The sequence below is a fragment of the Thunnus thynnus genome, chromosome 2, assembly GCF_963924715.1.
Source record: "Thunnus thynnus chromosome 2, fThuThy2.1, whole genome shotgun sequence".
NCBI lineage: Eukaryota > Metazoa > Chordata > Actinopteri > Scombriformes > Scombridae > Thunnus > Thunnus thynnus.
Genome location: NC_089518.1, coordinates 17,318,696 through 17,334,322, shown reverse-complemented (window position 1 = coordinate 17,334,322; position 15,627 = coordinate 17,318,696). Strand labels below are relative to the sequence as shown.

Here is a 15,627-nt window from a genome sequence, read left to right as displayed (position 1 = left end):
GAAATCTGTTTTCACATTCATCTACTGAAGGGGGAACATTTCTGTTTTGACCTTGAATCTGAGTTCAAGACTTGCACTTATCAGCATGATTTGTGACAATCACAACTAGTTTAGGAAAAAAATCATGTCAGACACAATTCATTATTCAAAGCAGACTATTTTTATATGTCATAAAACTTGTCTGGAGATCTTTAAATACATGGATATTGCTTGGACTGTATTATGGTACAGGTGGTAGGTGCTGCTGATAAATGGTGACTTTTAGTTTGTGAATTTGAATTTTATTCAGTCAAAAATATGTATCTGAGTTTTACACAGACTACTCAGCCATTCAGAACTACACCTTAAAGGAAAAAAAAACCCTTTACGAATGATGTGTTGTAAAATGTGCAAAAGATATAGCTGAAAAAGTGGTCAGAAAATGTTTATATCTGATCCTGATAAGACTTTTTCTCATATGGCATCCATTTAAGGCTGAGTGTGATGGTGTCACATGGCAGCGAGACAGGATTTAAAACTGTCAGTCCACCAAGCAGCACCTGTCCCACGGATCTCACCAGCAGCCATAGGGAGGCAGGAGGAGCCTGTCTTCCTGCCGTAACTGCACAACAGCATGTGTGATGCACCTCATTTTCATGGTTTACACACTGTGTGACTTTACAATGATGAGGTTAACAGGTCTCGGTCCTAGTTTGTAGCACACATCATAAAAGGAGTCAAATAAATGCAGATGTCAATGTTTAGTTCTACACGTTTTCCATCAGTGAGCCAGTTAACAATTTAAGCACCATGATAAGTCTTTCTCTCCTTCAAATGTGTGTGGTTGTGTGTGTTTTTGTCTGTTATTCTTCTCTACTTGTCTTTTTTTTATCAGCCTAAAGCTGTCATCACATCTGCAACACACATGTGATGAACAACTGTCTTTTTGTCAGGTAAGAACAGTCAAGACACGGTATACCAATCTATTTAATTGTTTATTTAACAATGCATGCCAGACATGATCCTATTCACATTGAAGAATACAGATTTGTATTTGCATCCAAATACTCACTACTTTGATTTCATATTATAATCTCTCTCTATCTTTCTCTCTGTCATCTTTACAGGTCGTCTCTGTACACTCTGAGTGGAAGAACTGCATGCATTTAAACAACATTAAATAAAGTGTGACCAGCAGGGGGGTAAGTCCCTTTCAGTTGTAAAAGCACAACATTAGCAATTATTGCAGAAAAAAAACAAAAAAACAACATGTGCGTGAACTTCTCTAACTTACGAGTCACAGGTTGTCATAGAAGGGAAGCAGATCTGTTATTATTTATTTATTATTGATTATCGTCATATGCTCATGGTTCCACAAAACTGTAAGCTACAGTATACGAAAATATTGTAAAAATACTGTACACTGAGATTCTGTTGGATTGTGTTGTGTTGGCATGCCTCCCTGTTATTAATATCGTCCACATGTTGGGGTCCACACGCAGTTAATGTACACACACGCACGCACGCACACACACACGCACACACACATGCACACACACACCTCCATCTTTAGATTTGAGCTATCAATACCTTGCACAACAGCCATGTCAACATATCACAAAACCATTTATAGAATCATGTACACATGAATTTAGAAGTGCCACGAACATGTATGCAATATCATATACCTTACTATAAGGATTAAATGAACTTGAATTTTCCTACTTCAATAGATCAAATAGGAGGGCCTAAACCTACAACCCCGACACAGTCATCTGTTTTCATACTTAGCCGTACAAAACTGAGTCGAGCTATACGACCCTTGCTTGGTTAACCCTTGTCTGCCACCGCTGTGTAGACAACAGGTCAGTAGAGCACAACTTAGCTTCTTTCCATTTGCTTTGGCAAAGTTTGGTTTGGTTCAAGTGTGAGTGACCACAGCCCTCTCTTTCAATACATAATTCTCTATTTTAAAAAATCCCTCATTGTTGTTTGGAGCTGAAACTCCTGTGACTGAATTAGGAGCCTGTCGATCAGGTATGAAGACATTCATTCATATTCTATTGCCATTTCCGAAGCCATAAAGCAAGAAAATATACAGATTTCCCTACAGTTCCCAAAGATTCTAGGTTAGACTTGTAAAGCACAGTGATTATACTAGAAACCTTCTGAAGACAAATTCTTCTCTTTCCTTTCACAATGATTCCACAATATACTTACTGCCTTGCATCACTGGTGTTGTCCCTGAGCATTGACTTGGGGTCAACCTTTTCTCACCAAAACATACTGTAACCTATATATTTGGTGAGGAAAACTAAAAAATCTGATCCTTTTCAGGGCTCAACACCCAACTTGTCATCTCACAGGTACTTTAAATTACTTCCCAATCTATGGTGCGTGTAGCCACAATGTAGTTTATTTTGGAGTTGTGATTAGTGGGCTCAGGTTAAAGTTTGGGTCAGAGATAGCAGACATATGCAGAGACTGGATTGTCAGACAGATTGGGTTGTGACACAGAAATAAGTTTAATTGTTCAGTTACTGCAACAGTATCAACCTTATGTTGATGCTGTATCCTCACGGTTATCTCTCAGTTTCATGTGCAAATAGTTATTTTCTTCAGCTATGAAACTATTTTCCTCATTCGGATCGTTTATGTGTTTTGGTGGATTCAAATATTCATACAAGCAACAATACAGTTTGCTAATTACAACAACAACAACCCCCCACTCTGTACATCAGATGTGTTTGAAGAGAAAAACAAATGTTTATGCAACATGTTGAAAATAATCACTGATATATGGGCTCTATGATTAGTGAAAAAAAAAAAAAAAAAATGAGAAATTTCACAGATATCTGAATCACTTCAGTCCTCACATACTCCATCCATGCCCAGAAGGCACCCTAAGTTTGGTATACTGGCAACCGTGTATTGCCGTGTCAACTTTACATTAGAAAATTCTCATAAGCTGCTTGATAAAACATACAATAAAAACAACTGTAAATACTTTAAATATGATTGAAATGTACAGTATATCAGACAGTTCTATATTTAATAAATAATATAATACATCAGCATTTAGTGCATGTAGATGGTCATCTTTTATTCAATTTAAAAGCTTAATTAGAAAATACTTAAAATTCGACAAAAATATCACTGAGAAGATATAAATATTAATCTTGTAATTCAAACAGGCATTTACTGTAATTATCAGTAATGAGCGAGAAAATGTCAATAAATAGAATCAATCTCAAAATAATTGCAACATGATTAAACTGAATTGTAATAGTGATGAAATATAAAACAAACATAAAAAAAAAATCAGTAAGAATTCTATTAATTTCAACTTCTTATCTTTAAAAAGCTATCAGAGAAGGGCATCTTCTTCCCCCCAGACTTCTTTCATTAAAATAAAAATTAAAAAAAGAGAATTTTTTTAAAAACACTGATCTGGCTTTCATCTTATACTCATAATGACCTCATGTTTCCTCCTTTATGTCACTTAAAATCCATGCCTTTCCTATATCTCGGCTAGAATGCATATACTCGACAGCTTATTTTCAAGCTTTTTAAAAATGTAAATTAGCTCTTAACTGAAAATGTTCAGCATCCTCTTATTGACCTGTGTATGATTTAGAGTCATGACATAGAGTCATCAGGCAATTGCTTTTTTTAAAAGTCTCCTTTTGCAGTGGCTGGCTTTGAAAACAATCTAAAAAAAAAAAATAAAGGTGAAAAGCAAATGAATGACAGTTAAGGAATAAATGAAGGACGGATCCATTAGTTGTAGGTGGATGTAAAACCATTTCAACCTGAAGGAGGAGACCTGGGTTGCAAGAGAGCAACAATTCGTTGAGTGGAATGATTTTTGGTGTCAGGTGCAGGCAAAGAAGGTTCATGTCAGGTTCACCCAGCAAGCGTTGCTTCTGAAATAGGCTCACAGCGCCCTCTTGCCCCCATTTTTTGCAATTGCACTTGATAAACCTCTCTGGGATCGGGTCTGAACTTGAGTTTATTTCCTGGTGTGTGTGTGTGTGTGTGTGTGTGTGTTTCAACATGTAAATATGGATGTGAATGTCTACATGCACTTTATATAACTCTTCTACCTCCTTTCCTTCCTTATGCATTGGCTCTCAAAGCATCGTTTCCTGTTACAGAGCCATGCCTCGACGCAGTGCTATGCCCTGAGCATGAGCAGCAAAACACTGGATACTGTCATGTCACATTTACTCTCTCACTTTCTCCTGATAACTGCCTCTCACTCTTATCACGTGGCTAATTTACCCAAGTGTTTACTGCTCCAGTTACTGCAGGTACAGGTTGCTGACAGTCGACAGCCATGACTGGAGACACATGATAAAGAAATGACCTTTTCACTGTTTGTTTAAACACTGCTTTCTGTTTTCTAGCTGAGCTGAATAATAAAAAATGTTTTTAAAGTTTTGTAGATGTTTTAGTTTACAGACAAATATCTATGATAAAATATGTGAACAAAAGACAGAGTTCCTTTGAAAAATGAAAAAAAAAAAGACTATTTGAAAGGTGTATTTGTGTATCCAGAGGTAAGTTGTTGCCATGTTACAGCAATCGTTTCCAGTGCAACCAAGAGGGGAAATAGTTCCCGATGGTTCCAAACACTTGACTGATTCTTTTATGAAGCAGCCAGAAATAAAAACTTCTTTCTGTTTGCTAGTGCTGGGGTCTTAGAGGGTGGATTATATGAAGAGAGGAAATTGTATATAAAGCGAAGGCTGAGTGACATTAATGATCTCTGTGCTGAGACAAAATGAGATGGATGTTTTCTTTCTTCTCTTTCTTTGTCTCTCACATCTGACAGTTTCTACCATATAACGCAGCTAAGAGTAACAGTATACTTTCTTTGACTAACGTGATTGATATGTGATGTAACACAGTGACAGATGTCTACGTAAAAGGTGGTGGGTGGAAGACATACAGTACAAATACACCTTCCATTGCCAGAACACCCCATTGAGAGTTACTTAGCTACAAGAGGAGGTAAAAACTAGTCTAGAGTCATAGCTCTTTGTTTTTGACAGGTGTACAGTAGGACCCCAACCTCTCCCATCCCCATCCCCATCCCCCAGCTCCTCATCCAGGGTAAAGTTGCCCTCCAGCACTGACTATGAATCAACTTTTATCACCTTTACTAACCTAAAACGTAAGTGAAAAAACCGTAGATCTGGTCCAGATCAAGATCTATGGGCAACTTCACCCTGTTTTCACTTTTTTGCCCATTGCTTTTTCACTTTTCTTCCCTGGTCCTGTCAGTGTGTGAGTGTGCTGACCAGTGTCCTTGTCACGTGTAGTTTTGTCTATCAAAGCTGCGGAAAGCTGATGGAGTAGCCAACTTCCTCATGGAGAGGCTGTCAGTCTTGGCTGTTTCAGGCCGTGCACCAGACTTGCTCCTGAGGAAGGGGTTTCTGGTTCCTGCCAGACCCCGCCCCCCCGGCCCAGGCCCCCTATCTGCCCCCAGACCCGGTCCCCTCTCCATCCTCTCACTCACCGACAGGCTCTTCCGGTGCGGAGGGGCCAGCGTGAGGGAAGGATGGGAGTCGTCTGAGGAGCAGCTGTTTGCTCGCTCCAGCCTGGAGAAGGGGGAGCAGAGAGGGGCCCCGCCGGGCCCGCCAAGGCCCCCTAAACGAGGGGTATCTGGGGCTGGAATCAGGTCCTCAGGGTCCTCTGGATCGGACTCTGTGTGACTAAGCTCTGCCTCTCTCTCTGGGTGAGAGGAGCCAATGTCTGACGGCTTATCAAAGGGGAATGAGGTGGATCCTCCAGGAGAGTGTGAGCGTTCTGCAGGGGTGTATGGAGCTGAGACGCAGCGTGTATCGATGCAGTCAGTGATGCTGGTGTACTCTGCAGCTTTTACCTGGACTCCTGCTGCCCCTAGTGCACCGTAGCAGCCTCTTGGTGTGAACATGAGGCTGTGGGACTTGACCAAAGGAGGCTCATCCAGGAAAGCTGTGCCTGCCGTAGAGAGGTAGCGGCTGCTCTTGGAGCGCTCGAGCAGCCCTGCTGAGGGAGGCGGGGATGGTTCCATGTCCCAAGGAGGTAAGGTGGTGTCTGGTAAGAGGTGGGCTGAGCACAATGACAAGTCAGCAGCTGCACTATCGTCAAACATGGCTCCGGCTGTTCCGCTGCTGCCTGCACCGCCCTCCGAGTGCCTGTCGCCCAAACCGCTGGTGGCAGCGCCGCCAAAGTCCCGGCCTCCTGGCAGCACCGTCTCCATGATATCTGACTGCAGCGAGGAGTCTCTCTGGAGCGGTGGGACCATACGGAGAGGATCCAGAAAGACCTCCGCAGGCCCCACCTCCTCAGAAGTTGAGACATAGATATCAATGCATGATGATGGACGGTGCTGCTGGGAGACCGACAGCGTCGCCAGGGGGAGGGGCTTAGACTCCTTGGGGGCGGCAGCTGAGGACACAGATTGTGAGCTGTTGGCTCGGTGGAGACTAAGTGAGCGTTCTTTGAAGAAGCTCTCAGCTCGTTCAGCTCCACTTGCGCGTTCACCACCACGACCGCCTCCAACATAAAATGAATGACTCCTTGTCCGTGTAGCCATGCTAGTAGGAGAAGGAGGGGACATGGAGCCCTCAGCTGTTCCCTCCAGCGCCTCCTGCAGGCGGTAGGCGTTCCCTTCTGTGCTGTTGAAGCTGCTTTGACGAAGGATGTACGCAGCTTCGGGGCACTCACCCTGGCGGAGGATGTATGCCGAGTCTGTGCAGTCAGATGACGTCCGAGAACGTACTTTGTTGACCTCCCCACGCTCAACACCTGTCACACGCTCCAGCGCTACGGCAATTCTTCCAATCAGCTCCTCCATCTGGGCCAGACGAATGTCAACAGTCTGCAGTGAGGCCTTCATGAAGTGTTCCCGCTCATTGACTTCCTCCAGACGCATTGCCATGTTCTCCACCCTGACACAACAAGGAGAAGAAAGGACAGAAAAGACATTAAAAGCACCGGAGAGGAAAGAATAGCGGGGGAGAATGATGGCCGAGAGTGCGACCCATCGATCAAAAAAGCAAAAAACATAATAAAAACAAATAGAGAAACACAATTTCAACAGATTGACAGCATATAAACTACATTTAAAAATGCACGGCAATTATACAGAGAAATACTGAACATAAGCAGAAATGCTGCATTACACAAGCAACACAAAATACATTTTCCCACAGACACAAATGACAACAGCATTGTTGAACGATTGATTGTTAATCGTGCTATCTGAATGTTAAGACTGGAGTCAACTTTCCACTTAGTTAACTGACACCATTGATCTACGTACATATTAAAGCTTGTGGTCTAGGATGCTAATAATTTGTCGCTCACTCTTTTGCCCTGTGGGTGGCCCATATAGACAGTTAGATGCATATCAAAGCATTTCTGTTTCTGTATTTGCAAGGAAAACAAACATGCAGCTTATGTGTTGCCAGTGAATCTGTTTTCTCAGTATGCTTTTGTCTACAGTTGAAATGTGTTGGCCTCCCGTTCATCATAGAGAAAAGGAAAACAGGAAAATGATATTGTATGAAACGTGTACTGCATCAGCATTGTATGAAGGTTATATTTCTGTTGCTTCCTCTGTCTAATGTACTTGGTGGACAGAGCATTGAACTCAGTTATACACCAATTTTTTTCTGTGTAGCCATGTCTGACCTTTCAGAAGTGACTCTGATCCTCTCATCATTAGAGGAGTGGAATCGGTCATCTTTCTCTCTGAAGTACTCTTCGATGCATTGCTCCTCAAAGTCATGGACTTTCTTCAGCTCATCATCCGTGATGAAAAGCTCTGTGGATGATAGAGTTTGAGGGTGATAATGTTACAGAATCATACTAAACTGTTAGCTGATAACTGATAGCATAATGCTGTAATATTAGATGTTCCAAATAACAGAATGTACGCTAACTATTCAGAAATGGTTCTGTGATCTGGATAAACAACACCGTTGTAACAATAAAAATTTTGTAAATACTGTCATTAATTTGAGTTAAAACCAAAACTGCATGTCCTTTTACTACCACAACATTACAACTCATTACTCTTGCTTGTTCATGCCACTCACTCAGTCCATAGTCCCTCTCGTCATCGTCGTGCTTGCGCCAGCGACAACAGAGGTGCTTGAGGACCATAGTTATGTGACTGAAGATGATGAGGGGTGGAGGAAGGACTGGACGCTCATGGAAGGTCATAATGAGCTGGTAACGCTGGAACTTCCAAACCTGGTTGGAGATGGACTTCACCTCGAAGAATGTATTGCTATGATGATGGACAATCACAGACAGAGATGCCACAGCAACCAAAAAAAGATTACACCTGTTTATAGCTTAAATTAACAACATGAACTCATCAGTGGTGAACCATGCATTATGCTAATTGACTGGTTAATGGACTGATTTGTTCAGTCATAGCACACTGCTATACTGCAGAGTCAAGTTAAGATACCGCGAGCATGTAGAGACAAATAAACGCAATAGCCAACACAATAAATGGTTGCTGTAATGTGTAATGTGATTAAACCTTCAATTTAACTATTGTTTTATTCCAGTGTGTACTTTTTGGTAATTACCCTGACAAACGTGAGGAAGAGGATAATCGTCTTTGCTACATGGATTATTCAGAGGCACAAAAACAGATCATTAGCATCTGTGTGGAAAAAACATCATCCTGTTCTGTTAATATAATTTACTACCAGCCTCTAATGAGTGGCTTAACAGCAGCCCAAACTGTAACTACTGTCATCTCTCTTTCTCTCACAAATCTTAAGAAAAGTCTGCAAGACAATTATGTCTACTTTGTGTAAAACAGTAAAAATGAGATGCCCCTACAGGTAATATGCATATCTTAGTGATAACTTGCACGGCTCTGCTGTTTTTGTGATGGTGTACAAGGACACAAGGATAGAGGGAAGTGATCTGTCATTATGTTTGCCTAAATATGTGTGTTTAAGGCCCTGAAGTGTCTGAAAAGTAGCGAGAAATGGTTGGATGTTACGTACTTGAACACAGCTATGAGTAGATTAACCAGCAGTATGTTGGCCACCAGCAGATAGCAGGCCATGATGGCCGGGACAATCCAGGCACCTGTCTTACATGGAGGCAGGGCCACCACCACCCCATCCTCTGTAGTGATGTTCTGCCCACAGGGTGCTGCACAACGCCGCAAAACAAATACACACACAAAAAAGTTAATCCGAGGTAAGTATGCCTACAGATAAAGACTTGAAACCATCATATATAATATTTGTAGATGCAAAACAAATTAGAAGGACATGCAGACACGCTTAACATAGACATTACATATATAACATATATGATCAAGAAAAAATATAAAAATAAAACCAACAAATTACAAGAAAGAAAAAATAAAACATTGAAGCATGTACTGCACACAAAGTTACAACACAAAGAGACGAGCAGACCTGAAAATACCAAACAAAATGCATAATGACATATTTTGCAAACAAACAAGAAGCATAAGTTAGTTTTATGCATCTTTTCTTATAGAGGGACTGGAAAGAGTGGTTACTATAATGATAGGGGCTCATGTTCAGAAATGTGCATCTGAAAACAAAATACAGAAAAAAATACGTTCATCATGTATCAACACAAGTTGTGCTCCCAATATATTTAAACATGTATTCAATGTTTAAAATATATTGTCACATATGTGTGCCATAGCTTCATTCAGCAATGGTTGATTGCTTTGAATCATTTGAAATGCATTTAGGATACATAGTATGTTTTTTCCATCTGTGATGGTTCAGTTGCTGTGGCTTATCTGGGGAACATTCAGCATTTGTTCTTGGTTTGTTTGCCTTTGAGATTCATTCTAGTCATGCTCATCGTTGCTTGATGTTCAATTGTTTCACACAATGCAGCCCAAAGACAGAGAACTGAAGTAATTTTTTCTATTTTAGATGTTTTACCTTTCAAAAAATTTGGATTAAAAACTCTGACAACTGAACCACGTGAAAAAACAGATTACAAATGATGAAAGGTGGCTGATAAATATGTTCTGGTCTGGATGTGTGTATGTTCATATTTTATTCCTGTATGGTGTGGTATTCATATGTAACTTTTAATGCTTAATGTTGGCTATATATTTGGTAGAAATATTTTGGCAATGTTGCAATAGCTTCAGTGAGAAGCTGAGCTGGCGTACAGGGAGGGTGATATGGTTTATGTGACAGATGGTGTTGACATGGCAGGGTCACTCCTTCAAATGACGCTAATTGAAAATTAAAAAAACAAAATGGTGGAAAGGAACATCCAAAGGATATCAAAGTTTAAAACTTTGATAGGTCCTCTTGATGTTTTCAACTTAACACAACTGACCAAACAAAGACCATAAAAATATTAGATATATTTAACACATTTGAAGAGTGCTACTGCCATGTAACAGCCATTTGCCAGCCAGTGCCAAAATTAGTCAGGGTAAAGTTGCTCACAGGATGTGTTCTTAGGTCGAGCTACAGTTTAGTCAGTTAAATATTTGGAGAATATTTGCAGCCTCATTGATTCAGGACTTCATACATTTTACAAATTCTCTTAAACTAGCTTCTGGTATTCACAGAAAATGATATACAGTAGCTGACCCAAGACACCAAAACACAAGGGCAACTTTAACCTTAGAGCGTGTGGAGCCGCATGCACACTTGTGTCTCAAGTGGCCTCTAGTGGTAAGAGTGGGCATGACATGGTGGTAATGTGAGGATGATGAAGGAGAGGTGGAATAGGTAAATGTGGTTAAATTGAGGTCTATAGCTATAGATTTACTCTGATTTTGACTGCTCTGGGCAATGTGGAATGCACCATTACTACGCCAGGTTCCGTGAGTTCGTAAGTAATTTTCGACCGGCCAGAGTTTTTCATTCAGCCTGTGCTGTAACTTCCTACTATGCATATCTGAAACAAAGAATGAAAACATTATTTCAGATCTCTTCTCTTTGGGCCACTCCTCACATTCTGTACACAACATCATATATACTACCATACATATGGACAACAGAACAATATGCAAATACACTCTCTCTCTCTCAGGACATTTTTTTCACGGACGCTGCTCACAGTTTATGTTTGATTTATTGAGTCAAAAGGTCACTTTCTCTACATTAAATAAAATAATGTAGACACCAAAAACCAAAGATCAAGACAAACTAACAGTGAAAGTAATGTCCTGATGTAGGAAGCTAAGTAACTTGAAATAACGCAGATGTTATGGCTCAGAAACAACATTTCCATAATTCATAACTCAATCAATAAGAGTGCAGATGCAATTTGACTTGAACTACTTGTAGTGTTTTAATATATTATAAAAAGGCATCTTCCAGCAATATTACAACCTGTGGAGGAATGACTGAAAACTAAATGTAACTACACTGAGATAAGTCTGTATTCAGTCACACTACTTGCATCTCTCTTCAGAATCAGGAACTATTCTCCTCTGAATTAACATAAACAAAGTTTATTCAAAAGCTCTGACACGCTGGCCCTGAACTTACGGTCAATCTGGTCGGCAAACACCTCTCCGTAGATCATCCAGTAAGGCATGAAGAAGATGTTCCTTGCTAGCATCCAGGATGGGTCTTCATTAGGGTTGAGGATGGCCTGCCGTGCCACCCCAAAACTCATCAGCACCACCAACATGATGATCACAAAATACATCATGTCGATCATCTGACAGACAGAAGGGGGCAGAGGAGGATTGCCGAGGAAGGGGAAGGAAAGGGGTAAGTGGTTTGAAAAGAGACAAAAAGAAAACAGTAAGAATATGATGTTTATAGAAATGAATGTGAAGAAAGCAGTAATGAAATAAAACCGGAGAATAGAACTGTAACACTGTTACAGCTGGAGAAGCAGTCTGCATTTGCATTTTGTGATTACTATCCCTCTCAGAGTCTTGGCTTGTCAATTAAACTTAAACCTTAACTGATTAAGGAAGTTACAGCACTGAAACAGGGGTCAACCTTCCCTTAGGCTAATTTATATTCCACTAGCCCATGTTACATATACATGTATTTGTGCATTAAGAGAGTCATTCATCTGCCTTTATGAAAACCTGAAACGTGACATAGACACACTTTTAAAAGCAAATTGGAGCTTTAGTCTGTCATTCTAATCACTTTGTTAAAATCATGAAGTACGTACCCATTTGGCAGTATTAACCCTTTCAGTTTTTCAGAGAGACAGCTGAAAAGCATCTTCTTAATTATATTTTATAACAGATGTTAGTGGAACAGAGCGTGGCCTGCAAATATGGCGTTTCTTCAGTTTTCTATTGTATTTTAAATGTGTCATTTATTTTTTCCCCCTTTATTTCTGTGAACTGCTTTGACTTCAAAACGTCTTACCTTGCTGCACGACATATATGCCAATTACCTGACTAAGTCACCGAATGCTAATCTAAATCTCTCCTTCTCTCTCGCTCTCACTAATTGCTGATTTTCATTTCAAAGGGAGTTTGTGTCCAGTGGTACACAGCCCATGTCAAAGACAGTCGAACATCAGACAGATACAGATTTGGGCCTTTGATCTGTTCTCTAGTTGTGTCTCATGTTGAAACGTATGTATCAGAGGCTCTGATCTTGTGCTCTTTGAGATCAAACAATAAGGTTTAATGGCACAGAAGCTTGATTACACCTGCATACCACATACAAATAAAACCTTTGTAATCATGGGACTCAGTCAACCTTCATAATCAGTATAGATCATGCTGAGTGAAGTCAGAAGGTAGAAAATGTCATAAATGAAGAGAAGATAATGGGCATTGAGAATATGATGACGCTGTGGATAGAAAAGAAATAAAGACAAACACAATAAATAAATAAATAAATATATAAACCCCCTGCCACCTCTCACCATCTTGCCAATCATCATCACATAGGGACCCAGGTACTTGTTGACCCCAAAGATGTCGAGCAGCCGGATATACCAATAGATGATGTTGACGCAATAGATAACCCGCCCGTAGCTCATGAGCGGTGGCTCCTGGAGACGCAGAACCATGCCGACGGAGAATATGAGGATGGCCATGAGGTCTGTGATGTTCCAGTACTCCTGAAGCCACACCTTCACCTTCTGTAACAACTTCCCGGGCTCTGACATGAGGATCTGAAAGGAGGGAGATTGGTAAAGAAAGAAAAAAAGAAGAAAGAAGAGGAGGATGCTCAAATACAGGAATGTTGGAAAGAGGTGTTCATAAACACAAAAACTGAGGGGAAAAAAATTTAAGTGAGACTAATATGAGATTGAAATAGAGGAAAATAATAATAGCAATGCATCGTGTCATGACCACCATCAGAGGGCAGTATGAGTTCATAAATCAGCATCTAGCGGATGTCTGAGGAGGCATCGTTGCAGCTGAGAATGATGTGACACAATGATTAATGCATTTCATACGCTTACAGTACAAACACAGCCACAGAGTGAGGCTGAACTAGATAGTCCCATATGGCCACATACCTGCATTTTATGTTGTGTCTTTGTTTTGCCATCTCTATGTCCTGCCTTTGTTTCCACCACCCTCTCCCTTTTCCTTTCTTTTTTCCCCTATGCCTCATCTTCATTGACCCCATCGCTGTTCTCCCTGTTTATTATGAGCTGTTGGTTGACATTTCCTCTGCCCTCAACCACAGAACTTACTGAATTAAACTGTGGGCGACATTATGGCAACGAGCTGCATGTATAGTGCACATCTGCATGTAACCACTGCTGGGATCTATTTGTACCTCTCTCATCTTCTCAATGCCATTGGTGAAGATGTAAGCGATGACAATCCACTCTTGAGGAGAAGGCCACAGGTCCATCTTGACCAGAACGATGTAGTTGAACAACATCAGGTAGCCCACGTATGCCATCTGCATAAAAACACAACAGTAGCAGAGGGAAATCAGCCAAGAGCCAAATATATTGTTACATGCTTGTGTGTATTTATGTGTGTGTGTGTTTGTGTAGGTATCTGGCACTGTGCCCACATTAGCATACTGTATATCAATAATGTTCAATTCATTCTCTGCAAACATTGGCTAGAAGGGCACCTGTATAAAGGGGTTTTGTGTGACTGGTTGACCCTAATTACACTTTCCCTTTAATACAGTTTTTCAGATCTGATAATGGAGATTTGATGTCAAGACACTTGATTGCTATACCTCCACGCTCGGCCTGAAAATGTCTATTATGTGTCTCCTGTGGCAGCATCTATTTAAATCCATGTCAGATGTCCACTTTCATTTTTCTTCACGATCCAGATAAAAAATAAAAAAAAATCGATCACAATGGAAACCTTACCACCAAAAAATTGGCTTGGCGGACGTGACAAACATGCACAGAAATCCATTTTTACATCAATATATTCACAGGCTCTGACATATTTCACATTTTTGATAACCTTAAGAGGTTTCCAGTGATTTGAAAGGAGGCTTTAACATATTTAAATTGCAGATTAACCAAAAAATGGGGGTAGTAAATCAAGCATTCCACTGAAGTAGGCAGGTAAAGTGATTTTAATAATGTGTGACCGGGGCTGTCGTCATTTAGTCCCACATGCACAGTTGGTTTGTGTGATAGGTTTGACTAATATTACCATAATAGGGGTAGTGCTCTACAGTGGATACAGAGCATGAATACAAATCTGGTAATGAGTTAAAGACCACATTTGACCCTAAGAAAACCTTGCATCTATTCTACAAGTGCAATAATGAAATTCATAGTAGAGTCTTTTTCTTTAACCTGTAGGGCAGGAAGGAGAAAAAGCAGGGAGAGGAGGGGGCTGTGAGGGGGCTAAATAGCCAGACAAGAGAAAATGGGATGAAATGAAAGGCAGTAAAATATTTTCTCAGCATAAATAAACTGTGAAATCGCTGTCAGTGATGTAAAGAGATGTTCTCACTGGGCAAGCAAATTGAAGGAGCCCGAGATTGGTTGTGGGAAACATAAGATGAGCTTTTATCAAACATTACACACACGCTCACAGGCATGTACTGTACACACATTCAAAAGTACAAGCGACAGACTTGAAGGACACCTTAGAGTCATGAAATCAAGATGAACAGTGCCATAATGACAAACACTCCCTCGCACACATGTATACACTGTAAACTAAGCTTAAAATCAAATAATATTGACTTATTGTAATATTTAATCCAGCGGCAATATGCCACGACTCAGAGGATTCAGTGTGAGTTTACACAGTAAGTGCAAATTCCCCTTATTTGATCTTTGATCTCTTTCTCTCCCTTGCTACCCTGTATTTTTCTCAGCATATTGCTTCCATCAGTCTCCCCAGCTCTTAAACCTTCCCGCCCCAAAGCTGGGTAATGACAGGGTCGAACACGAGGTTAATGATAATGTAGGCACTGTGGAGGTAGAAGCAAACCGCAGGAAAGCAGCAATTGGTGCTGTTGCAGAAATACAGTAAACTGACAGCGCCAGCAGGGAGCTGAGTATGTAGGACGTGTTGTCGAAGCAAAAACTGACCGTATGGAACCAGAACTTGACAATAGGAGCATTGTAAAACTCGTAGATCTTGCGACCCATGGGGATGAGGCGGTGGCGTTTCTGAACCTCCTCGACATCCTTCTTCCTGGATGTCTCTGTGGTTACTTTACCCAGCATTGCCTG

At 40.7% G+C, this 15,627-nt stretch overlaps 1 protein-coding gene across 4 annotated transcripts in view; it reads right to left on the bottom strand.

Moving 5' to 3' along the window:
• Positions 1-955: 955 nt before the first annotated feature.
• Positions 956-15,627, bottom strand: part of trpm3 (transient receptor potential cation channel, subfamily M, member 3) — a 149,948-nt gene continuing 135,276 nt past the window's right edge. For 3 of the 4 annotated variants that reach the window (XM_067607102.1, XM_067607114.1, XM_067607109.1), the window contains 8 exons: positions 15,484-15,624; positions 13,737-13,865; positions 12,868-13,119; positions 11,511-11,685; positions 9,006-9,156; positions 8,073-8,266; positions 7,666-7,798; positions 956-6,920 (listed from right to left, as the gene is read on the bottom strand). In XM_067607102.1, coding sequence (XP_067463203.1) covers positions 5,297-6,920; positions 7,666-7,798; positions 8,073-8,266; positions 9,006-9,156; positions 11,511-11,685; positions 12,868-13,119; positions 13,737-13,865; positions 15,484-15,624 — 2,799 coding nt within the window. In that variant the 3' untranslated portion in view covers positions 956-5,296. The remainder of the gene's footprint in view (positions 6,921-7,665; positions 7,799-8,072; positions 8,267-9,005; positions 9,157-11,510; positions 11,686-12,867; positions 13,120-13,736; positions 13,866-15,483; positions 15,625-15,627) is intronic. The other variant, XR_010931055.1, reaches the window with a different exon arrangement.